Here is a 22000-nt window from a genome sequence, read left to right as displayed (position 1 = left end):
CTGTCTTTTGTTTGGCTGGAAGCCACAGGTGTGGGTTCAATTCTAGACCTTAAGGGCAGCTAGGGACTGTAGTCTTAGTGGTTCCACGAGGCTCTATCAGACCAGCAAACCTGGTCAGCGGGTACTATTCTTACTCCCATCTTAGAGACGGGGACATTGAGGCCTGGAGAGGGAGGTATCTCCCAAGTTAGCCCAAGGCCTCCCAGTGAGTGGGGAGCCAGCCGAGAGCCTGTGCTCCTGACCACAGTATGTCCTTACCCAGCTGCAGTATAAAGCAGCGTTGGGGTACATTGCTTGGGGGACTCATGGCCATTGTAAGGGGCTCACACATTTCCCAAGGGCACTGAGGAGCCATAGGAAGCCTTACACAGAAGAGGGACATGGTCCTGCTTGTGTTTAAGCCCCCCCAGCTGCCCTGTGAAGGACAAGCACCCCCCTCCAGCTGCCCTGTGGGGACGAGCACCCTCCCCCCCCCAGCTCCCCTGTGGGGACCAGCTGAGTGGAGGCACTAAAGCTGAGGATACAGTAGACACAGCAGAGAGGCCCGGCCCCTCACCCACTGCTCTGGCCTTCATTTCCCTTTGAGGTGGAGAGAGAGTGGAATGTCAGGGAGCCATTCAGGCCTGAGCCTGGCGTCTGCTGTGAAGTTCTGGCTCCGCTCCTCACTCTGTCTACTCCCCTTCACAGGGCTTCACCCCCATGACTGTCCCAGACCTTCTTCGAGGAGCTGTGTTTGTAAGTGAGGCCCAACTGTGTGCTAGCCCCTGTTCTGGGCCCCCCACAGGGGCAGCCCCAGCCAGGCCTCCTGTGCAAGGCAGGGGGCTGGCCTGCCTTCCCAGAAGAGACCACCTGGCACTGAGTTGAGGGTGGCAGGCTATAGTAAGGGGACCAGGGCAATCTTAGATCTTCCATGGGAGCAGTGGGGAGTCATGACTGTAAGCAGGCCTAGGTTACTTGTCCCCTGATCCCTGTGGCACGGCCTCCTTCCCCAGGAAGGCTGTGGGATGACACCGAATGCCAACCCATCACAGATTTACAACATCGACCCCTCCCGCTTTGAAGACCTCAGTCTGGCTGGAACAGCAGAGGTGGGGCTTGCAGGTGAGCACTGCCTCGCTGGTGAGGGTACTTCCTGTCTCCCAGTGAGGGCACTTCCTCCTCAGAGCAGGAAGGATTGTGGTGGACAGCTGGGAGCACCTGCCCCAGACAGTCTAGTGGGCCTGGGACTAGTGTGGACAGTTGTGTGAGTTGTCTACTGAGAACAGGACAGTGTAGATCCAGCTGTGGCCCTGATACGGGGTTGTATCCATCAGAGGGGATGGTCTTTCCTAATCCTCACAGAGGTTTCCTAGGGCCAGTAGTGACCCCAGCTGAACCTGTCCTGCCCCTTTCTCCTCCCAGGCTACTTCATGGACCACACCGTGGCCTTTCGCGATCTGCCAGTCAGGTGATGCCCAGCTCCTTAAGCCCTTGTCCCTGTCTGTGACATTGACTCTCCCCCTCCTGACCCAGCCTCACCTGCTACCCCCCCAGGATGGTTTGTTCTAGCACCTGCTACCGGGCAGAGACAGACACCGGGAAGGAGCCCCGGGGGCTGTATCGAGTGCACCACTTCACCAAGGTCGGTGCAGCCCGGGGCCAGGGCAGGGGGGCTCCCCGACAGCCCAAGGCCTCCTGACCCCTGTGCCCCCTACCCTGCCACAGGTGGAGATGTTTGGGGTGACAGGCCCAGGGCTAGCACAGAGCTCGCAGCTGCTGGAGGAATTCCTGTCCCTTCAGATGGAGATACTGACGGAGCTGGGCTTGCACTTCCGGTGTGGAGAGGGGTGGGGTGGGGTGGTGGTGGTGGTGGCTAGGCACTGGCTGAGGGAACCTCATCACCACTCTCTCTCTTTCTTTTCCTTTAATTTTTACTGTGATTTGGGTGAAAGTTTACAGAGAAAATTCCTTTTACATACACTAGTTCATACACATTTTGTTTCATATCATTGAGTGCAGTCCCCACAATGCAGCAGCTCTCTTCCTCTTCCTCCCTGTAGTGACCTCTTCCCTCTGTCCTTTCCTAGGCATTCCTGCCCCCTAAGCTATCTCCCTGTGCAAATACTGCCCTTCCGTTCTCCTGTGATTGATAAGGAGTGTATCTGCCTGGTGTAATTGTTCACCCCATATGCCTGTCTCTTGTTTGGCTGGAAGCCACGGGAGTGAGTTCAATTCCAAACCTGAAGGGTGACTAGGGGCCGTAGTCTCGGGGGTCTTACCAGATTCCATCAGAGCAGTAAACCTGGTCTTTTTATGATTTTGAGTTTTGTTCCACACTCTCTCCCTCTTTGCCTCCTCATTTCTGTGTTCGAGTTAAGGGGCTGGCAGCTGGAACAGACCCAACGTAACAAATGCTCATGCAATCCAGGATTTCCCACAGTCGCCTTCCCTGTGTGTCTGTGTTGCCCACGGTGGCTGTTGACCAGCCAGTGGGGAAGGAGTGGGGCAAAGGGGATGACCCAGACGGTGCAAGCCCTTCTCTCAGGCTGTCAGCGTTCAGAGTCCCCGAGAGCTGGACTCCTGAGTGACCCACTACAGCAACGGAGGGCTGTTAGGGTAGTTGAGGAAGGGCATTGTGAAGAGCCCGCCCCCTCCCTCGTGCCCCGCCCCTTCCTCCCTCTCCTCCTCACCTCTTCCTTGGCTCACCTGCTCACCAACCTCTCCCCTTTTGCTACTATCATCTCCTCGTCCTTCTCTACTTCTGTTTTCCTTTTGATTTTTTTTTTGCCTCCTCCTCTTCATCACCTCCATTTCTGCCTCTGCCCCTTCCCCCCCCACCCCACCCCTGCCCTTCTCCCGCTGTCCATCATCACCTCTCCCTCCTTGGCCATAGGGTCCTGGACATGCCCACCCAGGAGCTGGGTCTTCCTGCCTACCGGAAGTTCGACATTGAGGCCTGGATGCCAGGCCGTGGCCGCTTCGGAGAGGTGAGCCCCTGCCCCAGGGGCCACAGGGCCTGGAGAGAGGGTGGGGCCGCCTCACGCAACCTATGCTCTTGACCCTGCCCCTCAGGTCACCAGCGCATCCAACTGCACGGACTTCCAGAGCCGCCGCCTGCACATCATGTTCCAGCCAGAGGGGTCGGGGGAGCCACAGTTCGGCCACACGGTAAGGGCTTGCACCGCCCCTTCCCACCCTACCCCTCACCCCCTCCATGGGGCCAGAGCCTGCTCCTAAGCGTGCCACTCTCCCAGGTAAATGCCACGGCTTGTGCTGTTCCCCGTCTCCTCATCGCCCTCCTGGAAAGTTACCAGCAAAAGGTGAGGCTCCTGGAGGTGGGTGGGGTCCAGGCCAGGGGCAGTGATCTGAGGCCTGCTCTGCTCTGTCCTTAGGACGGCTCGGTCCTGGTGCCCCCCGCCCTCCAGCCCTACCTCGGCACAGATCGCATCACAGCCCCTGCCCATGTGCCCCTCCGGTACATCGGCCCCAACCAGCCCCGGACACCCAGCTCCCAGACCAGCCTGTCTTGAGCTGAGAAGCTGCTGTCCACACCCACCAGGGGGGCTGTCTGTGTCTCCTGGAGATCGAGGACCCTGGATGCCCAGGACCTGTTGTCCCGAGTCCATCCTGACGTCTGCATTCCTCATGTTGGTTCCACCCCCAGGGTCCTGGACTCCCAGGGTCCACCTCTCCTGACTCCCTACCCCCAGCCTCAGAGCCAGCAGTGACCCATGGTCCCTGGGCCCCGGCCTGCACTGGGGATGGTTGTCTGGGATTATTCTCCCTTCTTCCCCTCTCCCTCCTTCTTTCTTCCCTCCCTCTGGTTCCAGCAGTGCTGAGCATAAAGTCCTCAATAAATGGTCAGGACAAAGGGCTTTATGATCTGTGGGCAGTGGGGATGGGCCTGCCCAACCTCCCAGGAGGTGCTGGGCAATAGAGGTACTGAGTCATCAGAGGGCCGTGGCTGCAGGAACTGTGCCTGGAAGTGTCCGGCAATCCCCAGAGTTCACGGAGGGTGGCTCAGGGAACGCAGGGGCAACTGAGTGTGCTGAGCCCTCTCTCTTCCTTGGGGACAAGTCAAGGCAGTCACCCTCCAATGGCTCCTTTGCTCTGACCCTGCCTTCCACTCCCCGCTTCGCCCCCAGCCCCTCAGCCAGCTGTCCCTTCCCCAGCTCCAGGGAGGGGCCCAGGAGGCATCACAAGCCCAGTGAGGCCCAGAGAGAGCCTCTGACATTGTCACCAAGACTCACTCTTCTAGGTGTCTCCATCTGAAGCCACCGTCGCAGTGCCTCAGGCCACAGCCCCCCGAGTTACCCTCTTTTCTTCCCTCACACCCATATCCAGTCCATTGGCAAATCCTGGAAACTCCACCTTCAGAATACTTCCAGAATCTGCCCACTTCTCTCTTCCAAGTCCTCCGCCTGAGTCCTGTCCGACATTGTCTCCCATTTGGATCAGCAGCCCTTCACTGCCTCCCTGTTTGCACACACAGCTGGAGGGCGCTGTGGACACCTGAGTCCCATCATGGCCCTTCCCCACTCAGAGCCTTCCCATGGGTAAAGGGAAGAGGTATGGCTTGTGCCATGTGCCCCTTGCCTCCTCACCCCAGCTTGTCTCTCTTGCTCTGGCCAGCCCTGACCTGCTTTGCTGCTATAACACTCCATACTCCTTCCTGACTTGGATGGACCTCTGCACTTGCTAGTCCTCCTACCAAGGAGCTCTGGTGGGGCAGTGCCTAAGGCATTTGACTGCTAACCAGAAGGTTGGTGGTTCAAACCCACAGCTACAGTGCATAGGAAGATGGGGCGGTCTACTTCTGTAAAGATTCACCACCTTGGAAACCCAGTCAGGGTGACTATGAATTGGAATCAATTTGATGGCAGTGAGTTTGGTTTGGTTTGCTACTGGAACTGCTTTTCTCCAGATCTGGTGTGACTGGCTGCGTATTATCCATCAGGCCTCAGGCAAATGCCATCTCCTCAGAGAGAACTTCCCTGACCATCCTGGCCAAAGTAAAAAAGCTCAGTCACTCGGAACCCACATCCATACTCTTGTTTGATGTGCCACGGTCATTTCCTCATGTATATCTGAGGCTTGTCTGTCTTCCCTACTTAAGAGAGAAGAGATGTTTATCAGTTCATTCACTGTTGTAACCCCAGGGTCCAGGAGTGGGCCTGGCGTGTAGTAGGTGCTCAGTAAACATTGTTGGATGAATAAACGTGCCGGGAATGCTGCAGTTCCCAATGTCAGGCGCTGTCCTAAGCACGGCACACATTGATCCTCACCTTCCACTTGTAGAGGAGGTTGTCATCAGCCTTCTTACAAAGGAAACTGAGGTCTTAACGGTGAAGAGGCATTGGTAGTTGTCACTGAGCTGCTCATGAGAGACTTGAGGCATATATCACAACTTTAACAAGTACAGCATTGGTGGTTCGGTTGTAGAATTCTTACCATCCATGCTCGAGACCCGGCTGCATTCCCAGCTGGCACAGCTCGTGTGCAGGCACCACCTGTCCATCAGTGGAGGCCTGCATGTTGCTGGGATGCCGGAAAGGTGTCGGCAGAGCTCCCAGCCTGAGATGGACCAGGAAGAAAGGCCTGGCAGTCGCCTTCTGACAGTCGGCCAGCACAAACTACGGATCACAGCAGTGCAGCCCACTGGTCATGGGGTGGTGCGGGGCTGGGCAGTTTGCTCCATTGGGCCTGGGGTCATCATGGGTCAGGGACGACAACACCAGGGCTAATAAATGTTAAGCAGCTGGCCCAGGGTTGAACGGGGGAACTGGGAATAAGGCCAGAACTCAGCCTCTGAGGAAGAAGGTTTAGGAAGCCCACTTGTCAGATGAGAACACTGAGGCTCGGGAAGGGGAAGGAGTTACCTGAGGTCATCATGGAAGTGGCTGTGGCTAGGGTAGAACCCAGGTCAGCCTCCCAATGCAGCTGCTGAAGAAAGAAGACCGTGTTTCTCTGAGAAGCCCCCACCCTCCACGCTGGCGCTCAGGTGCCCGGAGCCTCGAGGGACAGCGGGTGCAGGGCGTGGACCTCCATGAATAATTGAGGGTCTCAAGCACTTAGTCGGCCGCCCCGCAGCTGTCGCCCCGCCGCGGGCGAGGAGGGGGCGGCATTGACGTCACTTCCGGCCCTGCGGGGGCCCGCAGGCGCGGGTTATAAGGCGCTGCCTTCCCGGGCCCGCACAGCGCCGAGGACCCCCAGGCCGGACGCCCACCATGAAGCGCCGCGGGTCCGCCTCCGTGCTACTGCTGCTGCCGCCGCTGCTGAAGCTGCTGGTAGGGACAGGTGAGCACTTAAACCGCGAGGGACCTCGGCGTGACTCGGGTGGTGGGGCGCGAGGACGACGCGCCAAGCGGGGGCTGAGCTCGAGGTGGGACGGTGCGCCTGGGGGTGGGCTGGGGAGGCGACTTGTGTGTCACTGAGAGGCCCACTGAGCTGCGATCAGCACCAGGGACAGCGCGTGGGGCGCCTGAGCTCGGCACCCATTTTCCTCTCCTTTCTCTGCAGCCACAGCGGCTCCGCTGACGCTCAGACCCTCCAGGGAGGAGGTGAGGACTGTGTGGACTCCAGTGCTCCGCCCTGCCCAGCCTCCTGCACGCCCTCATCTCCCACCTGACCTTCCCAGTACTCACTCCAGCCCCATCTCCCCTGCCCGCAACCTGCTCTCTGACCCTTGGCCTCTGCTCCCTAGCTGACCCGCTGTCTGGCAGAGGTGGTCACAGAGGTGCTGACACTGGGCCAGCCCCAGAGAGGACCCTGCATGGTTCTCCTCCACAAAGGTAAGGAGGCTTCAGATCCTCTCCAGAGCCCCCGCTCACCCAGGGTTCTGCCCACCTTCGCTTTGGTAGCCCTGTGCCCTGTGAGGGTTGCCTGGAGGAAGGGTGACCCTTTCTCATCCCCAGAGAGGTTCCGTATGGGCTAGCTGGCTGTGCCTGGCCTTCCCAGCCCCACCCTCGGGGCTCTCTGCAAAGGTACCTGGTGGGTCACAGAACGCCCTCCAGCCCCTGAACTGCTCTCCCAGTTCTGAGCAGTTCCCATGGAAACTCAGGCCTAAGTCCCAGAACAGTTCTAGGTCTGTTTCCCAATTTGATGCAGAGATCTCTCTCTCTTCCCACCAGAGATGTGCAAGACAGAGCCCTACGGCTGTGTGTCTGCTGAGGAGAAAGGTCTGCTGGGCAAGGATTTCAAGGAGGAGGAGGCTGGCAAGACAAGGTCCAGCCAGGAGGTGAGGGACAAGGAAGAGGAGGAAGAGGAGGCAGCAGCAGAGAGCACCCACAAGTCTGAGGTCCGGGAGCAGGCCATCCACGAGCAGCTCCACAGCCTGCTCCGCCAGGAAGACGAGGAGGAGGAAAAGAAGAGGAGGGGGCCCATGGAAGCCTTAGAGGACATGAGGAAGCAGCCGCGTGTAGAGAGCGGAGGGAACCCCCAGAAACGGGTGGCGGAGAAAGCTAGCGACAAGGAGACGGTCCAGTTTGAGGCAGAGGAGAAGGGGGTGCAGGTGCTGGGCAGGGGCCGCAGCCTGTGGCAGGGGGGGGCCGGCAGAGGTGAAGGAGAGAGGCACCAGGACTCGCTGTACCACCACCACCACCACCAACTCCAGCCGGAAGCTGAGCCCAAGGAGAAGGAAGAGGCTTCCGAGAGGGAGGTGAGCAGAGGACGGTAGGCAGCAACCAAACTGCCATCACACCAAGGCGATGGGGGAATGGGGTCGACTAGGTGGTCAGGGGGTTTACATCTAAGCAGTACCAGTGTTGGATTATTAACAGCAAGGTCCATCATGAATGGATCAGAGTAAACAAGACTGAGACCAGAGGTAGCAATGTCCATGTGAGGCCTCTCCTTAACCAAGATGGCCGTATTGAGATTTCAGTAATCAAGATGGCCCAGAAACATCCAAGTTAATGGCCACTGGTAGTCCATAATGTCCACAGACAATAGCCATGCCTGGTTCACTGGGTTAGATATGGGCACCATTTTCCTGGGTCATGGAAAGTTAAGATGTCACCATGATGGTGGCAGGAACCAGAATAGCCATGAAATCGCAAATGAGTCATGCAGGGCACTTTTGCTAATCCAGTATCCACTGCTGTTGGCTGTGGAAGTCTACGCAGACCTTGCTGCTGGGCCGTGCTGGACAACCTAACTCTTCCAGAGTCATGGCAACCAATATGGTCATCACTGCAGGTCCAGGATGACTAGAATGACCACTGCTGGCTGCCCTGTAAGAACACGGCCCACCCACATTCATGAGCAACCACTCAGGTGGCTTGCCTTTGAAGGTGGGTACCGAGCACTCCATTTTTTATCCTATCAGGAACATGACGTGGAGCGCCTGGAGCAGTTGAGAGATGAGCTGAAGAAGGCGACGGAGATGCTAGGGGAGGAACTCAGGAAGGAGGGCTGACTCCTCACCTCATGCCCTCCTTCTTCCCAACACACCCTTATGGCTTAGGACTGTTGACCCCTACACCCCCTCCTCACCTGGCACCCCACTCCACTCCCCAAGCTGGCAGGAGTGGGCATAAGGGTATACCTTGGAACCAGGCCTGAGGGAACAACTCTGAGCTGGGTAAGGGAGCTGGCTTAGACCTGACTCAGGAAAAGGGACCACCTACCCAACACCCATCTGATCTACTCCAACCCCTCTGAGTGAATAAAGCACAAAGAAAACCATCATGTCTTACTGTGTAGCACATGACCTTAGAGGGATGGGGACACAGGGATCTGGAGGACTGGGAAGAGACCCCTCTGGTGGTCAGACTGGGATTTTATTAAATTTGAAATTATATTAACAAACAAATTAGACAGGGTCATCAGGAAGAGGATTTGAGGCTGGGGTTAGAGGTAGCTGGTCTTGGCTCCGGCCACTGTGGACCACGATGTCGTCATATTCATCCTGGGGACAGAAAGCAGCCAGGCAGAGGGACTCAGGCACCTTGCCTGCTGCCCAAGTTCTTCCACGCCCACCCTGAGAACTTGATCTTTCCATGGAAGCCCAAGTCCCCCTGCTCCTAGTTCTCAAACCACTGTTTCAAGCTCATTTCTCTCCAAGCTTGAGTTCTCCCACCACTGCTACTTGAATTCTATTCCTGCAGATGCCCCTCTTCTTCAAATGTTCTGCCACCTGAGTTCTCTCCCCTCCACAGCTCAACATCTCCTCTTGCTCAAGGTCGTATCTCGGTTGCCTGGGTTCTCCAACTGAACCTCTCCGTTGCTAGCTAAGGTCCTTCCCCACCTCTGCCAGTTTTCAGGTGATTCCTGCTGACAGTCAGCTGCCACAGCCTCACATCTCCAACCGTTGCTCCCCGGAATCACTCCCCACGCTATCACCCACCACTGCCTATGTTCACCAGTATGACCAAGGTCTTGGCCATGGCCTTCATTTTCAATAACCACTGCCCATGTTCTCTCAACTGCTACCCAGCATCACTTGCACTGCTGCCTGGGTTCTACCATGGCAACCAAGGCTGGGCTCAACGCACTCTCTAATTTCTCTTTTCCTCCTTCCCACCTATCAGCTTATCCTGATGCCCCCCCCCCCAGCAGGGCCATTCAGTCCTTCCTCCTGACTCACGCCCTCATCTCCACTGTCACTGCTGCTGCTGCTACTGCTGCTGCTCCTGCAGGGGCCAGGCCTGTCATCCTCGTCCTCGGGCTCAGGGGCTCCGTGGGCACGGAGGAGGCGGGCGAGGATGGGGTTGGGCCGGAGTGTGGCGCTGCCCAGTGGAGTGCGGCCGCCATACATGCGGGCAGCAGGGTCTGCACCCCCTCTCAGGAGAAGCCCCAGAACATCAGCCGCTTGAGCCTCCACGGCCAAGTGCAAGGGGCTCCGGCCACACGTGGGCTCCTGGCAGGGGCAGAGGGCAAAAGAGGGGTCAGGGGGCCGAGGAGAGGGATGGAGCACGGAGGCCCTGGCCCACTCCGGAGCAAGCCCCTCTCCCTCACAGCCTTCCCTAGGGCGGCTCACCGGCTTGTTGAGGTCAGCTCCAGCCTCCCAGAGCAGCTGCACCATCGCAGCATCTTTGTGGATGACAGCCACGTGTAGTGGGGTGTGGCCTGGGGACAGAGTGATGAGAATGAGGAGCCTAGAATAGGGTTTTGTGCCTGGGGGTGAGCAGGCGTGGGGTCTGGCACTAGAATTCCTGGGTACACCAAAGAGGCACACGGGTCCCAGATGCTTATGTCTGATGGTCTGGGGCTTGAGGGTCTCGATGCCTGGGTTGTGGGATGTCTGGGGACTAGGGAGGGACTGGAGTCTTTGGATGGGAGGCCTGGTCTTACTTCACAAAGCACCTGGGGCCCAAATTCCTGGATCCTGAGTAGCTGAGGGGCCTGTGAGCTTGGGGAGTGGATGGGTCCAAACACTAGGTAGAGAGGTGTGGTCCCTGGTAGTTGGGAGTAGAGGTGGGGGACCTGAGACTCAAATGCCAGGGCCCAGGGTAGACAAGTCCTTTTTCCCCATGACACCTGGCCAAGGAGGGCTGTCCCTGATGCCTATCTCTGGGGACCTAGGATGCCAGAGTTTCATAGAAGCCTTGGGCTTTGAATTCCTCAGGCCTGGGTGGGCTAGGGCTTGCAGGTGGAGACAGGTGTCCTAGCTGGATTGTACCTTCCAGGTAGACCCTGGGTCCCTATAACTGGATTCTAGTAGCTCTGGGCCTGGGTGCCTACTTGTCTGGGGCCTCCAGAGTGTGGTCCTGGGTCCCACATGTCCAGTTCTCAGTGCTCTGGGACCCCTGAAGCCTAGGTTTTATTTGCCAACTGGCTGGGTCTTGAGTATGGAAAACTGAGACCAGAGCTGGGTGCTCTGGCCCAGAAGGGGGCCCGACGCCCTCCCAGTCACTGAGGACCTCACCCTCATAGTTTTCAGCTTCTAGCTGCAGCTTCCAGTTCTCCTCACTCTCCTCCTCTTCCTTCTCCAAGCTGGGATCAGGGTATAAGGCAACAGGGGCATGGTCGGTGTCAGGGGTGTGATCGGGGCCCTGGGTATGGTAGGTGTTGGGGGCTCCCCTGGGGCGCCGGGGACGAGGCTGTAACAGCACGTGTGCACAGGCGTGTGCCCCCATGCGGCAAGCCAGGTGCAGCGCTGTTTGGCCCCCACGCTCTGCCACGAGCAACCCAGCTCCCGCCGTGTACAACTTCTCCACCGTGGATGCCTCCCCCAGGATGGCTGCCAGGTGCAGGGCCGTCTGCAGGAACAGAGGGCAAGGTTTAGGGTCACACTGAGATCCTGGGCCCCTCAGCCTTATACTGGCCCCAGGTGGCTCACCTGGCCCAGGTCATTCTGTAGGTCTAGGTACTCAGTACCAGCTGCAAAGCTCAGGAGGAAATCCAGGAAGGGCTCATGCTGATGAATCACTGCCAAGTGCAATGCCCTGAGGACAAAGGCAGGGGTCAGAGGGCAGAGGTCAAGTACTCTTGCATTCCTTCACTCAACAAACCTGAAGCATCTACAAGGTGCTAAGCATTGTGACCAAAGTACTGGAACTAGCTGTTTGGTGTCTGGGAGGTCAGAGGCCAGAGTTAACTCAGTAATGTTTACTAAGCAGCCCTTCCACTTCCACCCAAGATTAACTGACATAGACCAGATTTCCCTCCCACTTGCAACAACCAAAAGAAATGAGACAAAACACAAGAAACAACAGTTCTGAAGACACTAGATATTACGCAACAAATGATTGTCACCCTGAGAATGGAAAACAAACAAGGTGAACCCTACAGTCGAATGGCACCACTTACTGTCCTGAGAGCTTCCAGGCCACAGGCAGAGCCCACCAGACTGTCTGAATTGAAGAGATGGAGCTGAACCCTTGCGGAGATGAAGGCAGCTGGGGTTCACAGGGCAGAGTACCCAAGAGGAGAGGGCACCCCAGAAAAAGAGAACCCTGGAAATCTGCAGAGGGTCCGCCAGCTACTGAGCAGAACACTGATCATATATGCGTGTAAGTGAGTGAGTAAAGAAAAATATCCCAAAGGCCTAAAGACCAGTGTCCTTGTCACTCACAGGGCCAGAAGAGTGCCTGTTCACACAGATCAGAAAAACTCATAATTCATAGGCATTTGAGTAGAGTATTGAAGAAGGGTTTGACTTGAAAATGGGACATAATTTTATCCCTATACTAAGCACTGCCCTAGACCCACTTCACAAATCATAAAAGAATAACCTAAGAAAGTCAAACTGCTCCCAGGTAACTTAATGGGATCCCAGGAAAAAAAAAACAAACTCAAGAATAAAGTATTTATAGGAATACAAAAATACCCAGCGCCTAACAAGGCAAAATTCACAATGTCTGGCATCTAATCAAAGATTACCAGGCATGCAAAGAAGCAGGAAAACACGACCCATAATAAAAATCATCAATCAATTGAGACTGGCCCAGAAATGACACAGATGTTAGAAGCAGCAAATAAAAACACCAAAAGTTATCATATCTGTATTCCATAGGTTCAAAAAGTTAAGCAGAGACATGGAAGATGGAATGCAAATCAACATGCTAGAGATGAAATCCACAGCATCTAAGCTGAAAAGTACACTGGGATTAAGAATAGATTAGACACTGGAGAAGAAAGATTGGTGAATTTGAAGACATAGCAATGGAAATTTTCCAGGAGAAAACAAAAAGTCAAAAAAAAAAAAAAGAAAAAGAAAAGTACACCAGTAAGCTGCAGGAAAATTTCAGGTGGCCTAATATACGTGTAACTGAAGTCCCTACAGAAGGGAGGGCAGAAAATATATTTGAATTTTTTTTTTCCAAATTTTATTAAAATGATACACCCGCAGATGCAAGAAGTTCAATGAACCCCAAGCACAAGAAATTTGAAGAAAACTACACCAACCAAGGTCCATCATGAACAAATTGCTCAAGACCAGTAATAAACATGAAATATTAAAAGCAGTCAGAAGGGAAGAAAAAAAAAGACACCTTAAATATAGTGGAAGAACAGAGTAGACAGCAGATTTCACGTAGGAAATAATGCAAGAGGAGATGGTAGAACAGGATATTTAAAGTACTGAAAGAAAAAGACTTTCAATCTAGAATTTTCCACCCAGGGAAAATATCTTTTAAAAAGTGAATGCAAAATAAAGATGTTTTCAGACATACAAGAGTTGAAAGAATTAATTTCCAGCAGATCCACACTATAAAAAATGTTAAGTCTTTCAAACAAAAGGAAAAATGTTATCAAATGGAAATAGAGATCTACACAAAGGAATGAGAGGCACCAAAAACAGTAACTATACATACGTAAGAAATTTTGTGGAGTTTATAACATATGTATAAGTAAAATGTCTAACAACAGCATACAGGCCAGGAGGGACAACGGAAATATGCCCACTCCTCATTATCAAGGTGGTTGGGTTCCAAAGACCTGGTCATTAGGCAAAAAGTTGTGTTATGTGAAATTGGAAGATGACCACATCAGATCACAAAATAGAGGATTACTATATATTATGACCTAACTGCCAAATGACATCATTATATAATTGCCAAACCACTGAGAATCATGGCCCCGCCAAGTTGACACAAACCCTTAACTGTCACAGACAGTGTTACTCTTGCCTCGTACCTCCACATTCGTTAATGCCAGACATATATCATTAATATGCAAGATAACAGGACAGCAGATCTTTTACTATTGTAGTAAATGCAGAATGTTGCGTAATGAGATAGTTGATAAGTGAGGAGTAGCAGACCATTGTATATTGCCTATGAAGTCCCTGGGTCCCTGAGTACAGACAGTGAAGCACTCGACTGCCAGCCCACATATTGGCAGTCTGAACCCACGCAGAGGCAGCTCGGGGACAAGCTTGGTGATCTGCCCCTGAAAGGTCACGCCTTGAAAACCCTATGGAGCAGGTCTACTGTGCACACTCGGGGTCACCATGGTGAGAACTGCCTGGCCAGCCGCTAACAACAATACCACATGAGGTCCTTGGAGGGCAAAGCAGCTTAGCTGCCAGCAGGAAGACTGGCGGCTTGGGCCCACCAGAAGCACCTCAGAAGAAAGGTCTGGTGATCTACTTCTAAAAATACCAGCCACCGACAATCATTTGGAGCACAGGTCTACTCTGACACACACAGGGTCGCGACGGGTCAGAATCGCCTCAACACAATTTGTATGTATTATAGAAATGGTTCTTTTACTACATGTAAAGTGGCATAGTATCACTTGAAGTAGACCACAATAACTCACAAGTTCTATTCTATAAACCCTGAAACAAGATTCAGCAAACTTTCTCTATAAATTAGGGCCAAGTGTTTTAGGCTTTTCAGGCCGTTGTGGTGCAAAAGCTGCCACAGATAATAGGTAAACAAACCAGGTTGGCCGTGTTCCAATAAAACTTTATTTATAGGCACTGAAACTTGAATGTCATTTAATTTTCACTTATCATGAAATATTATCATTCTTCATGTTTTTCTTTAACCATTTAAAAGTGTGAAAACCATACGCCACCAAAGCTCCCTCTTTATGTTATAGCCATAGAAAAACAGACAGCTGACCAGATTTTGCCTACAGGCCATAGTTTGACAACCCCTGCCTTAAATCAACCACTAAAGTAACAAAGGAGCTCTGGTAGCGTAGTGCCTAAGGCATCTGACTGCTAACCAGAAAGCTGGTGGTTCAAACCTACCAGCCACTCCTCAGAAGGAAGGTTGGGCAATCTACTTCTGTAAACCCAAGGAGGGGTCGCCATGAGTTGGGTCCAACTTGACAGCACATAACAACAATAACAACAACAAAGTAACAAAGAGTTACAGCTAATAAGCCAACAAAAGAAATAAAATGGAATTACACAAAATACTCAGTTATTCTAAAAGGAGGCAGAAAAAGAGGGAAAAAGAAACAAAGAACAGATGAGACAAGTAGAAAACTAATAGCAAAGTGATATATTTCAATAAAACCTTATTAATAATTACACTACATATAAATGATCTAAATACCCCCCATTAAAAGGCAGAGATTGTCAGGTTGAATAACAAAGCAAAAGCCAACTATAGGCTGTCTACAAGAAATGGTCTTTAAATACAAAGACACAGATAGGTAAAAAATAAAAGAATGGAAAAAGATAGATCATGCTAACATTAGTCACAAGAGAGCTGGAGCAAGTATTTTAATATTAGACTAGAACCCTAATATCAGAGCTTCAAAATATACAAAGCAAAACCTGATAGAATTATGAAGAAAACCAGACAAAACCACAATTATAGTTGGAGATTCCAGTACTCTCTGAATAATCGGTAGAAGAAGCAGGCAGAAAATTGGCAAAGAATTTCTAGACCACCACTATAACCCAACTGGACCCCACTAACCTTTAGAAAACGCTTCATCTGACAACAGCATATTGCACATTCTTCACCAGTGCACAACATTTACCAAGACATTTCACCTTCTGGGCCATAAAACGAGTGTCAAGAAATTTAAAAGGATTCAAATCATACAAAATATGTTTTCTGACCACACAAAATGAAACTAAAAGAATCAGTAACAGAAAGGTATCTGGAAAACCTTCTGAATATTTGGAAATAACATAGTTTAAAATAGCCCATGGGTTAAATAAATCAAAAGAAAAATTAGAAAGTACACGGAATGAAATGAAAATGAAAACATGACATAACTGAATTTGTGAACTATTGCTAGAGAGCTGTTCAGGGGGAAATTTGTAGAGATGTCCACCCGTATCAGAGAAAAAAGAAAAATCTCAAATTAATAACCTCAGCCCCTCCCTTAAGAAATTACAGAAAGAATAAAATAAATTCAAAGGAAGAAGAAAGAAAATAATAATGATCAGAATAGAAATCAATGAAATAGAAAGCAGAAAAACAGAGAAAATTAATGAAACCAAAACCTGGTTCTTTGAGGTCAATGCTCATCAAGGGCCTATGGGTCGAGGAAAAGACAGTCCTGGAGATCTCCTCCCAAAACACCAGCCACTGAAAACGCTACGAAACACAGTTCTACCCTGACACACATTAGGGCACCGCGAGCTGGAACTGACTTGAAGGCAACTAGTTGGTATGGGTCAAGGAGATGGTGAGTGGTGGAAATCGTCAATGTGCTTGGCTGCTAGCCAAAAACTTGGAGCTTCAGATTCAACTAGAAGCACCTAGGCAGAAAGGCCTGGAGACCTACTCCCGAAAAAATCAGCCACTGAAAACCCCATGGAATACAGTTTCCCTTTGATACATATGGTGTTGACATAACTCCACAGCACCTGGTTGGTTACCGTGGGTCAGGCACTGTTCAAGTCACAGCAATAAACAAAACAAAGACCGCAGCCTTTACAACTGCTGTTCCTTCTGCCTGGAATGCTCTTCTCCCTGGATAGCTACTTGTATCATTTTCCTGCCACTTCTCCATAACACTTGCTACCTTCTGATAATGTATTTATTTCCTCCTTTTCTGTCTTTCTAGCCACCCCCATCCCCACCAGAATGTATGCTCTGTAAGGACAGAAGTCTTTGTTTTCTTCATAGACCTATTGTTAGGTACCGTCAAGTTGGTTCTGACTCATAGTGACCCTATGCCCTGAACAAAGCATTGCCAGTTCTGCACCATCTTCACAATAGCCTTATTACCAGGGCCTGGCATATGGTGGGGTTCAATAAACATTTAATAAATGGATGAATCCCTACTCCGACGAACCTTACATTCTCTCTTTGAATGGAAGAATTGAAAATTCAGGATCAAAAGGCAGGACCTTAGAGTCAAGGGTCAAGCATAATTTCAGAAATCAAAGTTGAGGTTCATAAATCATGAATGAAGGATCATGTTTGATCCTTCATATTTGGATCATATTTGGATCATATTTGGAGGTTGGAGGTCAGGAGGACCTGAGACAGAGGTCCCAGGCCCAGATCAGGTCAAATCAGGTCTTGGGATCAGTGGGTTAGGGATATTCATATCCAGGACTGAGAATGAAGAGTTAAGAGAAGAGTCAGAAATGATTGAGTTTAAAAAAAATTTTATGAAATTACTGGACTAAGATCAAAGATGGATAGAAGGTTGATTGACAAAAGATTAGGATTTGTGGGTTAAAGGTCAGGAAGTCAAGGATCAGAGGTCAGATTTAGGGATAATGGTTAGGAAGCCGATCAGACCACTGGGGAAGCTGATCCTATCAGAGGTGGGATCCTTGGGGCCAGTCTGGGAATCTAAGGTTCACTCACGTGTCCCCATCTTCAGTGACGTATCCGAAGACGAGGGGCACCCACGACAGCCCCGGACCCAGCTCTGAGCCCAGCCCTGGTCCTGCCGGGGCCGCTGCGTCCGGACCCAACGAACCCAGGCCGCTGTCGCACCACTCGTCCGCATCTGAAGCCTTCCCCAAGCAAGCGACCCCAGCCATGGTCCCCTCTGCCACCGGGGCCCTCAGAGGCCGCCCGCCGCCAGCCTGTCGCTGGGCTCTGCCGAGAGCTCTGGAGCTTCCGCCCTGCGGGGAATTCCCAAACACGCCCCCTAGAATGTCCAATGAGAGTGCGCTAAATCTGCCGCGTCCCGCCCCATCTTAAACCCCGACCAATCACAGTGTTCAAGTGGACTACAGCTCTCGATCCGTCTCCACATTTTCCGGGAACCCTTTACCAATATGGCTGCCAGCGCGCGTCCCTGTGGAACTCGTAGTCCAGCCCTTGGGTCCTCATCCGGAGAGACGCGCTCGGGTCACTGATCTCGCTTGTCTGTGGGCTGCTGTGCCTTCTGGGAGTTGTAGTTCTCTGTCCTTTCCCTGTCCCTCCTCTTCCAGTGCCGTCACGGGACAGAGCAGTCGGTGACAGCCCCGAGGGCCCCGGCCCCGCACCCATGGCCGAGCCGGACCGTGAGTCGGGGCCCCGGTGGGAGGGCCGGGCCGCGTCGGGGCCTGGTTGCGTGATACAGGCACCGGGGCCCGAGAGAGGGCCTGGTGGGGCGGGAGGTAGGGTCTGCATGGGGCCGTGGCATTTGAAGGGCCATTGCCAAATGATCCATTTTGCTAGATGGGTGCGTTTCTGGGTCACGGGGTCTTAAGGGCCACTTTACTACGTTATTGACGATCGCATGTTTTTTGACCCTCGTTGCTAAGGACCCTCATTGCTGCGATCCCGGTTGCTAAGTGTACCTGGTTGTTAGGAGCAACTGTAGGATGCTAAGGGACCCCTGGTGTTCCCTTTTAACTCTTCCCTCTAGTTCCTGTGCCTCTCCTAAACCTACCACCCTCACTGCACCTCCTCTCCCAAACCCGGCCCCCGGCCATGGTGTCCCTTCCCTTCCCATCTCCTTTCTTCCTAAATTTCCCTCCACTCTAAAGCTAACACCACACACACACACACCTTTTTAACTCCTGCTGACTCTTCCTCCATACCCTGTATCCCTTACTTTCTCCTCTTTCTTCCTAAACCTTCCGCTCCCTTGCCTCTCTGTCCCTCACTAGCCACCTCCCCTCCCAATAATCCCCACTCTGATAACATCTGCTTTTCCTCCTTTCTACTCTTCACCCCAGTGTAGCTAGGTTGGTGGGTCTTCTTGGTCCCTTCACTCCCGCTTTGAACCCCTTCATTCCCCTTTAACCGTCCCCCCCACTGTAACCATGTCTGCTCCCCCTCCTCCCCCAGCCTCTGACCCACTGGAGACCCAGGCAGGGAAGGTGCAGGAGGCTCAGGTGAGATGCCGGAAACGGGTGGACTGGAGGGAAGGAGAGAGATGGACCTGTTCCCACATCCTGCACTGGGGGAGGCGGAAGAGGGGAGGCAGTTCCCCCGGGGCCCCTCCCTAGCTTACTGCCCCGATCCCTCTCCCTGGCCCAGGGTGCAGCCTCCTGGGGACTATCAGAGAAGGCTGTGTTGCCTCAATCCCAGGCCTGCCCTTCAAGGTCCCCTGCATCCTTGTCCCCCACTGCCCTCATCCCTCTGAACCTCATTTTGCTGGGCCTGGGAAAGATAGACATCAGATTTGGCCCCTGAACTCATGGCTCTCACAGAGATGTCACTGGAAAATAACTCTACAAGGAAATGGGGGAGGTACCTTTGGGCCCTGTGGGAGCCCAGCCTGAGCTTTATGGGGTCACAGATTCCACATAGCCCCTTCCTTGGAGGAATCCACAGGCTGGGCTAGGAATCAGATTGAGATACAGACAGAGTGTAGTCAGTGAAGAGTGACTTAGAATGTCCCCACACGAGATGATGAATGGTGTCCCAAGCAGAGAACACAGTTGTCTTGAAAGTCTGTGATGTGTTCAGTAGTTTGGTGGCTGGGGATTGTTCTTGTTGTTAGGTGCCATGAGGTTGACGCCACCTCATGGTGACCCCCTGTAACAGTAGAACTGCCTCAGAGGGTTGTTTGGGCTGTAATCTTTGCAGGAGCAGGTTGCCCGTTTTTTCTCCTAGGGAGCCGCTTGGTGGGTTCCAATTCCCAACCTTTCAGTTAGCAGCCTAGTGTTTCCAGGTGCGCCACTAGGGCTCCTTCGGCTGGGAATGGAAGGATAGTTATATTCATACCAAAGCCACACTTGTTGCTGTCAAGTTGATTTTGACTCACAGTGACCCTATAGGACAAGGTAGAGCTGCCCCATGGGATCTCCAAGACTGTAATCTTTATGGGAGCAGACTGCCTCAGCTTTCTCCCATGGAGCACCTGGTGGGTTTGAACCAGTGACCTTTTTGGTTAGCAGCCCAACAGCTAGCATTTATTGAATTCTTACTCGGTGCCAGGCCCTCTGCTTAGTGCTTTATCTGATTTCACCTTCCTAGTGTCCCTGACAGTTCCCCTGACAGAGGAATTTGAGGCAAAGGCAATAAGCCCTTGTCTTCTGTCTCTTGGCCAGAAGAGCAGGGAAGGGTTTGAAACTCAAGGCTTCAGCATACGGCCTTCAAGACACTGAGGGGGGATGGGAAGCTAGGAGGCATCGCCAGCACCTCCGCCACCCCTGTAGGCAGAGCTGCCCCATGGGCTGGGCAGGGCCCTGGAGTCTTTCCACAGAGCCTCTTTGTGTCCAGCCCACCCACAGTCGCGAGATCATCGCCTTGCAGATGTAGGTCAGTATAGTTGCTGTGACTAAAGTACCTCACAGAGGCATGGCAGAGTGACAGTGAGGGTATAAGGAGGTCCTCTCAGGCCAGCCTTTCACGCTCCCCTGGCTCCCAGAGCACCACGGCTGTCATGCGGGGTCCAGAGAGAAAGGTTTAATGTTAAGAAGGGACCCTCCGTTCCAGAGAGTGAGATCTCAGATGTAAATCATAGCATTGTCTACAATGGGGCAAAACTGGAAACAGCCCAAGTGGCTGTCAGTAGATGGATTCAATGAACTGTGGTTTGTCAGCAATGGAATACTAGGCAGTTGCTTAAAAGAAGGAGGCGGGTCTGTGGTATACTGTTCTCTGAAAAACACAAGGTGCAACCTCAGGCTGTGGTATGACCCACTTCTATAAACATGATGAATGTCTGCAAGTAGAGGAAAAGGCTGGCGCAATTAATCTCCAACATCAAGTAGTTATGTCGGTGGGCATGGGCGAGGCAGCTATGAGGCAATGCCCCAAGTCAGATGTTCTCTAGCATTCGAAGTGTCTGCAAAGCTAGTGTTATCTTAAAAAGTGTCAAAGAAAAAATGGCGCCGGACAATGTTAAAACACGGCAAGGATGACTTTGATTCAAAAGGAAGTTGCGAAGGAGGGGAGAGGAATAAGAGGAGGGAAGCAGGGAGCGCTGTCATGGGAAGAGGCGGACCACTGAGTGGGGAGAGGCCCCAGGACTGTGTCTGAGGTGCCAAACTGTGAGTTTTTTAAAATAAAATTTTAAAAAAAACAACCCTCAAGCCTACTGCCATCGAGTCAATTCCAACTCATAGCAACCCTATGGGACAGAGTAGAACTGCCCCATAGGGTTTCTAAAACTGTACATTTTTACGGAAGCAGGCCACCTCACCCTTCTCCCACAGAGTGGCTGGTGGGTCTGAACTGCCAACCTTTTGGTTAGCAACCAAATGCTTTAACCAGTACGTGAAGAAAGTTCAGGAGGGTATAAAAATGACCAGTCTTATTGGACCGATTGAGACTGGAGAAACCCCTGAGACCAAGGGCAGGTTGCCCAGCAGACAAGGTAATCACAAGCTTACTTGTGCTTACTTACTTACCTTTCATGAATGGTTTCACATTTTTTTCACCACATTAAAGATGTTTGCTTCTAGGTATGGCTGGCATCTGTCTTCCAACCCCACAGCACTTTTCTACAGAATCAAAGCCTCTTTTCAAATGTACAGTCCCTGAGAGGGACAGATTACCCAATAAGCAAGGTACACACAGGCTTACTTGTGCTTATTTACTAATCAATCTGTTTATTGGGTAATCTGCCCCTGTTGGAAGCTATAGCCCTAAAACATCCATTTAACCTGGAACTGAAGCTACTCCTGGAGGCCACCTTGTAGCCAGGTTATCGATTGGCCTGTAAATAAACAGTACCACCTGTGAGGAAAGTGCATAAAACAACTCACTGAGACCAAATGGGCAACATTTGCCCAAAAGCAAGTGAGATGGCAAGCAGAGCAGGGAAGGTGGAACGGGGAAGGCTGGGTGGAGACGGGCAGGGGGCTGACACATTGTGGGGGGACGGCAACCAGTGTCAAGGAACAGTTTATATATAAATTTGTCAAATGAGAAAGTAATTGACTGTGTAATCTTTTACCTGAAACACAAGAAAATGTTCACAAAAAGGAAAAGAAAGTTAAGGGGCATGTTGGGGACTCCTTGGGCGGTATAGATGATTAATACACCTGGCTGCTGACTGAAGGTTGGCAGTTCGAGTCCATGCAGAGGTCCCTTGGAAGACAGTCCTGGCAACCAGGACTGAAAAATCAGCCATCTAAGACCCTGTGGCAAGAGGTGTCCTCTAACGCACACGGGGTCACCACGAGTTGGAATCAGCTCAACAGCAACTGGTTTGGGGTGAATGGTGAATGGTGTACTCTGGCCTGGTGTTGGGGTGAATGGTGTCCTCTGGCCTGGTTTGGGGTGAATGGTGTACTCTGGCCTGGTGTTGGGGTGAA

At 52.2% G+C, this 22000-nt stretch overlaps 4 protein-coding genes across 4 annotated transcripts in view; 3 read left to right on the top strand and 1 right to left on the bottom strand.

Moving 5' to 3' along the window:
• Window positions 1-3509, top strand: part of SARS2 (seryl-tRNA synthetase 2, mitochondrial) — a 12265-nt gene extending 8756 nt beyond the window's left edge. The window contains exons 8-16 of the mRNA XM_007955543.1: window positions 688-735; window positions 993-1101; window positions 1402-1447; window positions 1534-1621; window positions 1705-1814; window positions 2873-2966; window positions 3052-3147; window positions 3234-3299; window positions 3372-3509. Coding sequence (XP_007953734.1) covers window positions 688-735; window positions 993-1101; window positions 1402-1447; window positions 1534-1621; window positions 1705-1814; window positions 2873-2966; window positions 3052-3147; window positions 3234-3299; window positions 3372-3509 — 795 coding nt within the window. The remainder of the gene's footprint in view (window positions 1-687; window positions 736-992; window positions 1102-1401; window positions 1448-1533; window positions 1622-1704; window positions 1815-2872; window positions 2967-3051; window positions 3148-3233; window positions 3300-3371) is intronic.
• Window positions 3510-6206: 2697 nt separating this feature from the next.
• On the top strand, window positions 6207-8395 carry CCER2 (coiled-coil glutamate rich protein 2). Its single transcript, XM_007955525.1, has 5 exons — window positions 6207-6276; window positions 6499-6539; window positions 6683-6770; window positions 7110-7636; window positions 8306-8395. The coding sequence occupies exons 1-5, from the start codon at window positions 6207-6209 to the stop codon at window positions 8393-8395; spliced, it is 816 nt and encodes a 271-aa protein (XP_007953716.1).
• A 396-nt stretch (window positions 8396-8791) lies between these two features.
• On the bottom strand, window positions 8792-17338 carry NFKBIB (NFKB inhibitor beta). The gene is made up of 6 exons (XM_007955524.1): window positions 17160-17338; window positions 11261-11366; window positions 10847-11180; window positions 9959-10047; window positions 9566-9838; window positions 8792-8887 (listed from the first exon to the last, which is right to left on the bottom strand). The coding sequence occupies exons 1-6, from the start codon at window positions 17336-17338 to the stop codon at window positions 8792-8794; spliced, it is 1077 nt and encodes a 358-aa protein (XP_007953715.1).
• Window positions 17339-17790: 452 nt separating this feature from the next.
• The window catches only part of SIRT2 (sirtuin 2), a 24527-nt gene continuing 20317 nt past the window's right edge, over window positions 17791-22000 (top strand). The window contains exons 1-2 of the mRNA XM_007955523.2: window positions 17791-17806; window positions 18579-18625. Coding sequence (XP_007953714.1) covers window positions 17791-17806; window positions 18579-18625 — 63 coding nt within the window. The remainder of the gene's footprint in view (window positions 17807-18578; window positions 18626-22000) is intronic.

The sequence above is a fragment of the Orycteropus afer genome, unplaced genomic scaffold (assembly GCF_000298275.1).
Source record: "Orycteropus afer afer isolate SDZICR_OR568_19922 unplaced genomic scaffold, OryAfe1.0 scaffold00507, whole genome shotgun sequence".
Classification (NCBI taxonomy): Eukaryota; Metazoa; Chordata; class Mammalia; order Tubulidentata; family Orycteropodidae; genus Orycteropus; species Orycteropus afer.
The sequence above is the reverse complement of the archived record's forward strand: the minus strand, read 5'-3'. Positions and strand labels throughout refer to the sequence as shown.

Coding starts and splice junctions, on each gene's coding strand:
- CCER2 (XM_007955525.1), top strand. CDS start 6,207: ATGAAGCGCCGCGGGTCCGCCTCCGTGCTACTGCTGCTGCCGCCGCTG. Junction 6,540..6,682: donor TCAGACCCTCCAGGGAGGAG/GTGAGGACTGTG, acceptor TCTGCTCCCTAG/CTGACCCGCTGTCTGGCAGA. Junction 7,637..8,305: donor AAGAGGCTTCCGAGAGGGAG/GTGAGCAGAGGA, acceptor TTATCCTATCAG/GAACATGACGTGGAGCGCCT.
- NFKBIB (XM_007955524.1), bottom strand. CDS start 17,338: ATGGCTGGGGTCGCTTGCTTGGGGAAGGCTTCAGATGCGGACGAGTGG. Junction 11,367..17,159: donor GTCACTGAAGATGGGGACAC/GTGAGTGAACCT, acceptor CTTTGTCCTCAG/GGCATTGCACTTGGCAGTGA. Junction 9,839..9,958: donor GAGCTGACCTCAACAAGCCG/GTGAGCCGCCCT, acceptor TGCCCCTGCCAG/GAGCCCACGTGTGGCCGGAG.